General features: G+C 37.6%; 1 protein-coding gene across 1 annotated transcript in view; it reads left to right on the plus strand.

Moving 5' to 3' along the window:
* The window catches only part of LOC144017967 (CUB and sushi domain-containing protein 1-like), a 454,419-nt gene that overhangs the window by 345,606 nt on the left and 96,733 nt on the right, over positions 1 to 12,080 (plus strand). Inside the window, exons 27-30 of the mRNA XM_077519995.1 lie at positions 776 to 967; positions 5,885 to 6,011; positions 6,470 to 6,681; positions 10,625 to 10,816. Coding sequence (XP_077376121.1) covers positions 776 to 967; positions 5,885 to 6,011; positions 6,470 to 6,681; positions 10,625 to 10,816 — 723 coding nt within the window. The remainder of the gene's footprint in view (positions 1 to 775; positions 968 to 5,884; positions 6,012 to 6,469; positions 6,682 to 10,624; positions 10,817 to 12,080) is intronic.

Here is a 12,080-nt window from a genome sequence, read left to right on the forward strand (position 1 = left end):
ACCCAGTGGACAGAAGCAGCTCACCAACAGAATGGCTTAAACAGAAAAAAAAAAAAAAAAAAAATACACCTTCTGGAATTGCTGAGTCAGGGTCCTGACTCCCTCAATCTAATTGAAATGCTGCAGCATCACCTCAGGAGAGCAATTCACACCAGACGTCCCAAGAATATTGCTGAACTAAAACAGTTTTGTAAAGTGGAAATGTCCAAAGTTCCTCCTGACGGTTGCGGAGGTCTACTTTGTACATGAAACATTTTATACAATGGTTTGTTTACATTTGCTTTAAGAAAGTACCATTCTTCCTCTCCACAAACATCAGGAAGGAGAGGATTAGTTACCGGGTATGCTTGCTTGGTCAAGTAATGCCTTTGACTGTTGCAGCATTAAAAAAAAAAAAAAAAAGAATGTCATGTACTACAAATCTCTTGAGAATAGTCTTTCACAGTCAGCAAAATACCAATTTCTTACACTTCTGACAGGCGAAAAGAGACTCGCTCTCAGATTTCCAAGCAATTTCTGCTGAGGGTTGAGCCTAAAAGTGCACGAGTAACAGTAGCGAGCTGGCAAAAAAAAAAGAAATGTAAATTCCTAAAACACAGCCACAAGTTCAATGGGTTTGAGGACCATATTCAAGAGGCAAAGTCAATGTGACTGTATTAGTATTACCTGTTACCATTAGAGTTCTTTGAGTAATGATCCCCAAAGGACAGATGAATTTGTATTGTATCTTTAGTAAATGAGACCTAAAACTATTTCCTGTTTCTCTCACTTCTAGGTTTTGACCTTGTGCGGTGTGAAGAACCTGGTGTCCCGAGTTATGGCTACAAGATTCAAGACGACGGACATTTTGCCAACACGTTTGTCCTTTACTCTTGCAACCCTGGCTACAGCCTCCATGGAAGTAGTACGCTGACGTGTCTGAGTGGGGACAGACGCGTCTGGGACAAACCACTTCCATCCTGTATCGGTTCGTATGTCATTAACTCATTCACTCCCGGCCATTTTCACAGAAGCAATTCCGTTCGCTCCCGACTGTTTTACTGGATTTTGACTGATTTTGCAAGGCCCACAGAATTATTGTGTTCTATTGCTATAAAAGCATGGAACCTATCAAAAGAAAGATTAAAGTCTCTTCTTTCATCAGGAAAAAAAAAGTATGTTTCTATCTGTTTCCGTTTTGCAGCAATTAGCATTAGAAGAGAGAAGTTTCATCAGTTTTCACAAATCTATTTAAAATTCATAGTAATTTAGCTTTTTTTCTAGATGGCCCCGGTTGATCTCCTTTGTTCTGCTGCCATCTGCTGGCCGTTTGTGTAATAACTACCATTTCTGCAACTGTTCTTTGCAGCTGAGAGGCTGCAACAAAGCCTTCTGTATGCTCTAGCATAAAAAACAAACAAACATATAAATACGTCTTTGGGACACTTACAACATAAAAAAACGTATTTACACGTTATTGGGAGCAAATGAGTTAAATATATCAGTAGCCTAGATTAGAGCAACCACAGGTGGGAAATTTACAACATTTTGCTGCTCCGTCATCTTTTGTCCGTCATTTTCTTTTAACCACTTTTCTGTCATCACTTCGTCACCACTATTTTAGGACCAACGGAGGTGAGCATCAGTCTGGTATTTGTTAAACCGTGACAGACTGAGAGGTCCGTCGGTACTTGACCCGGTTAGTGATGATTTAAAAAAAGAAAAAAAAAACACTTTTGTGAGTGCTTTGTCCGTTTTTTGTCATTTGTCACTCTTGAGCAAAACAGGCATCAGTCCGTCTGTACTTACTACTGAGAACAATCCTCACTTTTTAATAAAACATTATATAAATGAGTGAAACATTTGCTATTCGTTAAAACATTTTGAATTGTTCAACTTTAATTTTCCCACATGAGTCATTGATTAACTCAAAAGAACAGCAAGTAACAAGTCACACACAATATCTGCTGTCCAAGATAAATACTGTACATCAAGTATAATGTCATACTCAAAAATTAAAGTGACATGTTTTGAGTTTAGAAGTAGCTGTGGTGCTGCCCCTGGAAAGCAAAGTACTGGCCTTCAGCAGGTTTCATGCCCAAGGCAACCATGAGCCAAAAGGGACTTGGGGACCAAAGGGTACCAAAGCATCCAAGGACTGTCACTGTGAATTTCCATTTGTCCTGCTATCAAGTGGCCGCAGGGCCTGTGCTTTTTTTGTGGAATGCTGCCCAGTGTTACAAGACCAAATATCAACCACTGACCCGTGTTTGCTCATCTGATATTGTTGTCCTGATAAAGCCCTTTGCCCGCACATGCTCACTATCAATGCTCATGTGGATGACTGTCCCCCCCCCTTTTTCTTTTTTTTTTATCTTACTGTATATCCAATATAACTCCCTCCTACGTTCACAAGCTCTTACACAGACCTCCCTGAGTGCTGGAGCGATGCCTCACTTTCAGACACTACCTTCACCGCAAGAGCGCTTGGCATTCAAAGCTCGGAAACTTCCGCCTCACCAAGCCTGGCTTGCTCAGTCCCAGTTGTTGGAGGGAAACAGGGACGCACTTCACACATTTTGTCCATCATTTCTGGCCAGATGTTTAGGCCTGAAGCGAAGCAAGCATTGGAACGCAGCGCGGAAGTAACCGAGTCGGACACCAGTGTGCCCACTAGCTTTGACGAAGCCAAGACGCTTTTTTTTTTTTTTTTTTATCCCTTGACGGTGCAAAAATCTCTGCGTTCAACATGACCCCTGCGAACTGTGCACCCAAGGACCCGCCAACACATTACCAGTCGAGTAATCTAAACCAGTGGATCCAAACAGGCTGGCATGGATACTTGTTGATCTCCTGTAATTCAGATCTCAGATTGTACAAGCTACACATCTTCCCCAGCAGCGGTGTCCAAACTACGGCCCGGGGGCCATTTACGGCCCGTCGTCCATTTTTTTAGTGGCCCGCAACATATGCTAAAAATGGCATTTGACTTAGTTCGAATAAAATAAAAACAAAAAATGTTTGGAGACGGTCAAAGTAAGAAGGGAGGGTGTCGAAAAACACAGGCGCTATTAAGTTTTTATTAGTTAACTAAAACTAACGAAGTAAGTAAGTAAGAAATAAACGGAAATGCTTTTTAAAAAATGAAAACTAACTGAAATTACATTTTATGTTTACAAAACTAACTAAAACTATAATTATAGCAAAAATGTACTTGGTTTTAGTCTTTGGTGTGATTTTTAGTAGATTTATTTTTATATCAACCGGAATAATCACGTCGTATGTCACACAGAAGTGACATCATCTAGCAACAGCCAATAGAAAAGCACCTTCAGATGACGTCGCTCCCATGGTGTTTTTTGTAAATATTGCACACAAGTACACATTAAATAAAACAAAATAAAAAAATAAAAAAACTAATACTAATACTGAAACTAACTAAAACTAATAAAAACTAACAGAACCACCCTAAAATGAAAAATTCCAAAACTATAATAACCCTGCTGTCATATTACAAATAAATTGGTTTATATACTGTAGCATTTTTCTAAATGTGCAAACGCACAAATAAATTATTTGTACAATTTTTAGGACTAAACACAATTTCTCTTAACATTAGGTGGCCCTTGTGTCTCACAGCCAAAAGATTCTATGAACTGAAACATTTGTTGTCTGCTGGAAGTATCATTTTTGATCAGGTCACTTCTTTCCCCAGGTCCGACATAATTTGGTTGGTATCTGGAAGGCCATCGAGAAATATTCCCTCCTATACTCTTAAGTTGATAAAGTTCGCTTGTGAAATATTCCGTTCCGCTCGACTTGGATTTGTGGCTTTGCATATTCAAACAAACGAAAGCCTGTAAGCATTCCTGCATTGTAGGGACTGTGTGGGCTCCTGGAACATTTTAATTTGGAATTCCCAAATGCCGTACCAAACGTTGTCTCTCTCTCACCAGCGTCCACACCTGAGCTCTCAGATGCAGGACATGGCCTGATTTGGTTGCTAATGGCAACTACAAAGAATAGACGAATGTATGTGTCTGCATACACTTGTGGGTGTAATGCATGTGTGTCTGTTAGGTGTGCGTTGTCTCTGTGCGTCTTCACAGTCCAGAATTAATTTGCAGCTGCTTTGTTGCAGTCTTATTTCAGGTAAGCCAGCAGCAGCCAGGAGAATACTTGCTGGCAGACCCCTGGGCTAAATACCTTTGCATCTGCCTCCTTTGTTACTCTTTTGGGCCATTTATCACTTTGCCTTTATAGTTGTCTCACTCGCTGTCTGGCTGGCTCAGTAAAATGTTTTCTTTTACTAGCATGTAGATCAGGTGGTTTCGCTGAGACACGTATTTTCCAAACTGTCAAAGAGAAGTTGTCTTCGCCATTCGCATTCTGGGAAACTGTCACCCAACTGGATATGTGTAGTCATGCCGAAGCAATAGTTTTCTTTATTGAAAACATAATGGTCCCTCTCTAAGCCAAAAAAAAAAACTTAGATTAAAACTCAGACTCATTAAGTTCTTTGTTAACCAAGCTGGGTTTTTTTGGGGGGTTTTTTCCCCCCCGGGAGCTCAGAATTGTTCATTAGGTAATCTTACCGATTCAACGTCTTATCATCATTGCTCTTTTTTTTTCTTTTCTTTTTTTTAGGTGTATGTGCGCGTGCGTGCGTGTGCGTGCAAATACGTATAAATTTATACTCATTAATTCACCTAAAACCTCGTAAAAATCCCATTACCCTTCACCTTAACCAGATACTTCAGAGTCTCGCCAGAGTCGTGAGGTTCAAACGGTCAGGAGACCAGAGAAAAGGTCAGAAAAGATCAAAAGAAAAGAAAGATAAATCAAAGTAAAATCCAGCACCAACCAAACACTTCCCGCCTTCCCCATGGCTACAAAATCAAAGTCTTACGCCAACCCCAGAAGCCTCTAAATTCCAATAAATTAAAGAGATCTCAAGAGACCAGAGGAAAAACTAAAGAGAGGAAGGAGGGAAGGATGGATGAGGCAGAGTGAGATCCACGGAAACCAGTACATCCAGTCCATCAAAGTGAAATCCAGCACCAACCAAACACCTCCTGAGTCTTACGCCAACCCCAGAAACCTCTAAATTCCAACCAAGCTGTTTTCTAATCACCGGAACTGTGCTGCAATGACTTCTTTAATAACATTCCATTCTGTCCTTTTCTTGCTACTACCTTAGACAACTCAGTACAAAGGGGAAAAAAAAAACGCACAGAAGCGCGAGCAAACACAATATTTCTGTTATCTCTCATGTATTGAGCGTTAATTTATTCCTGGACTCTCAGCACTCTAGGGAGATCCTAAGGAAGAAAAAAAAAAAAAAAAAAACACGTACTCCAGTGAGTCATTCACCAACCTTGAAAGTGTAAAACAGGAGCTTTGGCAATTCAAGGTTGATTTTACGAGTCAAGCCTGTCCATGCTACGATATTTATTTATTGCAACCTTCATACCTCTTGGCAATTTACAGACAAATAGAGAAGAAGCATCTTATCGAGCTGAGCAGCTTAATTTGGCTTGAAAAAAAAGTCTCGAGCACTACAAATATTGATGCTAGCAATCGGGTTGGGCACGATAATGAGAATCTGTTAAAAGTCTGACGATTTACAGGCTTATTGTCATTACTTGTTAATCATATAAGAGGTAATGTTTGTTCACAACATTTCAAACGTCTTCCTGATGGATTAGAATGAGATTTACTGCGAAGAAAGTTGTAAATCAGCAGCTAACATCTGCTAAGTTTGCTAGCAGTAATCCAATACAACAGTTTGTGATTCTTTTCCTGGTGGTTATAAGATATATTTGCTGCTATAAAACAACTGGAAACAAACGATCGTATGATATGTAAATCACACAGTATGTCACTGTGTTGTGTGTCCTTGCAGCCGAGTGTGGAGGTCACATAACTGGAGCAGTGTCTGGACGAATTCTGTCTCCGGGATACCCTGCCCCATATGACAACAATCTCCACTGTACCTGGGCTATCGAGGCGGATACTGGCAAGACTATCAGGTAACGAATAAATTAGCCATTGTTAATACTAAATACATTACATAACTACCAATGGATAGTCTTCTTCTACTCGGATTTTTTCTCTCTTAACTCATTCACTCCCAAAGACGTATTTATACGTTTTTTAGGTTTTTGCTTGCTAGAGTTTTTGTATGAAGGCTTTGATGCAGTTTCTGACCTGAAGTGGAAGCTTAAAGCGATGGTTGTTATTGCAAAAAAAAAAAAAAAAAAGTGTGCTTCATCTGTTTCATTAATGAAACACACTTTTTTTTTTTTTTTTTTTTTTTTTTTAACTACTATCGCTTTAAGCGACCACTTCAGGTCAGAAACTGCATCAAAGCCTTCATACAAAAACTCTAGCAAACACAAACCTAAAAAAACGTATAAATACGTCTTTGGGGGTGAACGAGTTAACATATATATTTTTTTTTTAATGATTATATTTATTTCCTCCTCAGTCTCCACTTCATCGTCTTTGACACTGAGATCGCCCATGACATCCTGAGAGTTTGGGATGGGCCGTCTGGGCCATCGGATGGAGGCATCCTTTTGAAAGAATGGTCCGGTCCGGCCTTACCTGAAGATATCCATTCAACTTTCAACATACTTACGCTTCAGTTTGATGCAGACTACTTTATCAGCAAGCAAGGCTTTTCCATCCAGTTTTCCAGTGAGTGTGTTTATCTGCTTTCCTTTAATGTTTAATACCTATGTCAATGACTTACTTAAAAAAAAAATGTATTTTTTTCCGAAAGTGCTCAATAATTAACAATATATGTGAAAGTGACAAAAAGTTAATTGTTCAATTAGCAATTAAATATAAACAATAACTTCGGTTGTCGTTACACACGTTGCTTCATTGTGAAATTAGTAGACTTAGACTTAGACTTGACTTTATTGATCCCTTTGGGATGGCTCCCTCTGGGAAATTTACATGTCCAGCAGCAATGAGAACAGATAATAAAATAAAAACTAATTCAATCAATCAATAAATAAGGTTATTACACTAGAGATTGAATTAATAATAACAACAATAATAATAATAATAATAATAAAATGAAAAATAAGAATTCAATCAATCAATAAATAAGGTTATTACACCAGAGATTGAATTAATAATAATAAGAAGAAGAACAATAAAATAAAAAATAAAAATAGTTAATTGGTTTTCTTCCTTTCTAATTAGTTTAATTAATTACCAGCACCATTTGACACATGGTCATGTGGTACAAAGTTATATTTAGAGAGCAATGATATTAAGAGTTATTTACTAAAAACTAAAATATACAGCCCAAAATTATTCATGGCCAAATATTGAGTATAAGTCAATTTGTATTTCCTAACTTGACATCTCATGCACCAAATGGGCAATTTTGAGAAAGATTTACCTTTTCTTTTTTTTTTTTTAAAGCATCATATAATTTCCACTGTTCTTTTACACCAACGACCAGCGACAATGTATGTCTTGTCTTCACAAAAAAAGTCGAACCTGGGCAATAACTTGCCCTTTCAGTGCAGGGATGGCCTTTGCTGTTATGAGCCACTCAACCCAAAAATATCTCTGCCCCGTCCTTTTAGAATCGTCACCCATGTCTCTGAAATCCACTCTGGCAGCAAAAATCAATCACAAGCACAGTGAATAAGAAAATAGATGTGCCATCGAGACCATTGTACCTTTACCACTCCTGTTACTCACATACGCACATCACTGCTTTGTGTTCCCGGAAACTAAGCAGAATACCTTGCTGTTTACATCAGTGACAACACACTCGGGTGGAACACTGCGAAGGTTATGTGTTCAAATTAAATATTCAATGTTGGTCTCATCCTTCCCAGTCCCAACTTGATTTTTTTTTCGTTTCCCTCTTGTCGAGCCAAGACCCTAATAAGCCCTTATGTCAGTCCCGCGTGAGGGTGAGAAGGACATAACTGTTTCCCCATGGCGTTCACTAATCGGTGCGAAGAAACACATCAAATGCTGTCCTACATTTTAACTCATTCACTCCCAGCCATTTTCACAGAAGTAGTCCCGTTCGCTCCCGGCCGTTTTACTGGATTTTGACTGATTTTGCAAGGCCTACAGAATATTGTGTTTTATGGCGATAAAAGCATGGAACCTATCAAAAGAAAGATTAAAGTCTCTTCTTTCATCAGGAAAAAAAAAAAAGTATGTTTCTATCTGTTTCCGTTTTGCAGCAATTAGCATTAGAAGAGAGCTAAGTTTCATCAGTTTTCTCAAATTTATTTAAAATTGTAAGTAATTGATCTTTTTTTCTACATGGCCCTGGTTGATCTCCTTTGCTCTGCTGCCACCTGCTGGCCGTTTGTGTAATAACTACCATTTCTGCAAACATTCTTTGCAGTTGAGAGGCTGAATCAAAGCCTTCTATATGCTCTAGCATAAAATAAAAAAACAAAAAATCATATAAATACGTCTTTGGGACACTTAGAACATAAAAAAAACGTATTTACACGTTATTGGGAGCAAATGAGTTTAAGGACTCACACATGACACACTGCACGCCCACCTAATTTGTGCAGTGCATAACCCCAGCTGAATAGTGACAATGAGAGGTAATGCCTCTTTTTCTGTGAGATTTAAGCCTGAAACCGTCATGTGAACTGCAGGCCAAATGGAGTTGGTTAGAACCCGAAGCGTTTGGCCGATTTTCTGCATGCTTTCTTTGTTCCTGAAGGACAAGTCAAAGATATATTGCACTTGAGACACAAATGAGCATGAGGAAAAGGGTGAGGAAGAAGCTGTGGCAAACGGTTTTAATAGTTGATAGGTCCATATTGTCAGCAAACAAAATCCTCCATCCTACCATTAGCCTAGGCCAATCCACAGGGGGTCACCTTTGCAGTCAAAGTGTCCACAGCCTCTTCTGGCATCTGTAGCCTGACTCAATTTATTGTTCTGTTTTTTGTTTTGTTTTTTTAATGTCCCATAGCAATGACATGTGGCTAGCTTGGATATGTGAAGGAGCAAACGGCTACTTCGGCACTGATGGAGAGGGATGCTGCTGCAAGGCTCAGTCAATAAGCTGCAGTTGCAATGTCAAAAAAAAAAACCACATATATATATATATATATATATATATATATATAGAATTTCATATAATTTCTGATTATTAATATTTCTATGCAGCACCATGTACCTCTAGCCTTCTCTCAGGCACATTTGGTTTTCAAAACCTCCTCATTTTAAATGTAAATATTGACTCTAACATGCTAATTAAAGCCTAGTTATTTGTTCCATTAGTATGTTAATTCCTTTTATTCCCCAATGTTCATTTACCATTAGGTAAAGGTGATATTTAATACCATAGTGAATAATACTGGTTTGCATAATGAAATCTTCTGTTTTTTTTTTTTTTTTTGTCAGTAGTGGAATCTTTATGGGAATAATGTTTTGTTTTTGTTTTTTTATATTTATTTTAAGTGGCCACACTGTATTTCATAATGGTGATTCTGAACAAGTTTATGTAGTATCTACAAAACATTTTTTTCAAAAACGTTTTCAAGTCAAACCATTCCAGTCCATGAATTTACTGTTTTGTTTTATTTTTCTATTTTTTATTTGATATATATATATATATATATATATATATATATATATATATATATATATATATATATATATATATATATATATATATATATATATATATATATATATATATATATATATATATATATATATATAATTTATTTTATTTTATTTTTTGGTCAATTCTTTGACAGACTTAAATTACAAAAAAGAAATAAAAAATAGTCACCCACTGGTGAATAAATATGAAAAACTCTTACAATGCAATAATCCATTTGATTATTCTTTTAAAAATCTGTTACTATTTTAAAAAACAAAAGAGATAAATTGTATTCATCTGAACATGTTTAAAAATAACTGACAAACCCCACAACAATTGTGTTGCTTATATCAATTTATTGCATGAAGGTTTTTTTTCTCAAAAGACGATAATTCTAGACATAATGTTTTGAGGAACACTAGAGTTGTGGATTACCCACTTCTCTTTTCAGCAACATACATATTCACTAAACCATATGTTGACAACACAATGCATTATATGTATAGTCAAGTCAAGTCAATTTTATTTATATACTTAGCTTAGTTATCTCAAGTCACTTCATATATTGGACAGGTCTAATAAGCTGCTCCTCACACAATAAATAGGCTGCACTCAACACAACCTCACATGATGAAGCATGTGGGCAACAAATACAGCTAAACATAAAATCAAATGTTCTGTTGACAACACTACTAGATTGTTATTTTGTCGAAATTTAGATGACACATTCTGACGCACACACAAAAACAGGCATCATCGCTTATCACAGTTTTCAATTGCTTTGCAGTTTACTGCACATTCTGAACAGGGTAATATTGTGCCTCGACACAAAACACTGACATGGCAGACGATCGAGTCCACACACAATAATGCAGCATTTTTTTTTTTTTGTCTGTATGTTCAATACGCTGACAGTTCGGCCTTTTTGGACTCGCCACATAATGGACTATTGTGTGTCTCGAAATTGTGGTTTTTGTTTTCAGACATAATATTGTTGTGTTTGATTTGTCTCACTCCGTCAAGCCACCACAGCGACGACCTGTAATGACCCCGGCATCCCAGTAAATGGCTCTCGATACGGGGACAGCAAGGAGCCCGGCGACAGTATGACGTTCCAGTGTGACCCTGGCTATCAACTCCAAGGTCCTGACACCATCACGTGTGTCCGCATGGATAACAGATTCTACTGGCAGCCTGACCCTCCAACATGTATTGGTAGGTGTGCACTACTTTGGCAATTATTACCTTTATAGCTGTATATACAATCATGTGTGGCAACAAACCTTCTTCAGCTTAACCAGGACAAAATAGAAAGTTTGGTTGGTGATTCCGAAGCCCAGAGAGAGAGAAAAGTTGACCAAAACTACAATCCCTGTGCCTATGTGTATGTTGTCACTATTCCTTTCATTCATTTTACAGGCAGTAAAATAATTTCAATTCATTTTACTACCGTTCATTAGCAACCCTTTTGTTTCTTTTATCATGTTGCTAAGCTCCAGCTCCCCTCCCTCCCCCATTCGGAAGAGTTTTACTTCATTCAGGAATCCGACGATTTATTTAATTTCCTCTATGCAGAATGTAACACACAATCATTTCGTCGCACAAAATAAGCTAAAAATGTAGTCGAAGTGAAAAGTTTAGAGGGAAAGATTGTGTTGCTTTTTTTGGGGGGGCGACTTTCAGTCTGCTGTTAATGCGATCAGCTTCTTGCTGTTGCGCCAGATGGTCTTCTAAACCACAGGCTACACTTAAATGTGTCATATTATGGCCCTAAATTATATCCTAATGGGCTAATAATGATACACATTATAGTGCAACATGAGCCCTTAAGAATTGATCTAAAAATTCTGTGCATATAAACACACCATTCTAACCATTATACAGTATTCTGTTTATATATATATATATATATATATATATATATATATATATATATATATATATATATATATATATATATATATACACTTTCCATGATGCAGGACTTTAATCAGCTATAATTACCAACAAAATAAAAAGAAGAATAAGAAAAGAAAAAAAAAATCAGTTTAGGTGAGTGATTTCGGAGTCAAATCACTTTGACTTGCAGTAGAGGCCAGACGAGTGTTTTAAATAACATGTTTTAATTCTGCAGGTTAATTGGGCGCTCCGAATTGTCCCTAGGTGTGCGTGTGAGTGTGGATGGTTGTTCGTCTCTGTGTGCCCTGCGATTGGCTGGCAACCAGTCCAGGGTGTCCCCCGCCTACTGCCCAGAGCCAGCTGAGATAGGCGCCAGCAGCCCCCGCGACCCTTGTGAGGAATAAGCGGTCAAGACAATGGATGGATGGATGGATGTTTTAATTCTTAACTGGAATATAAACAACCATAATATACCCATTGCAATATGTCATTTAAATAAAAAAAATAAAAAAAGTTAACAGAATGACTAAGGATGTAAAAAAAAAAAAAAACACACACATTTAATGTCGTCACAGTCACC

This window comes from Festucalex cinctus, chromosome 4 (genome assembly GCF_051991245.1).
Source record: "Festucalex cinctus isolate MCC-2025b chromosome 4, RoL_Fcin_1.0, whole genome shotgun sequence".
Classification (NCBI taxonomy): domain Eukaryota; kingdom Metazoa; phylum Chordata; class Actinopteri; order Syngnathiformes; family Syngnathidae; genus Festucalex; species Festucalex cinctus.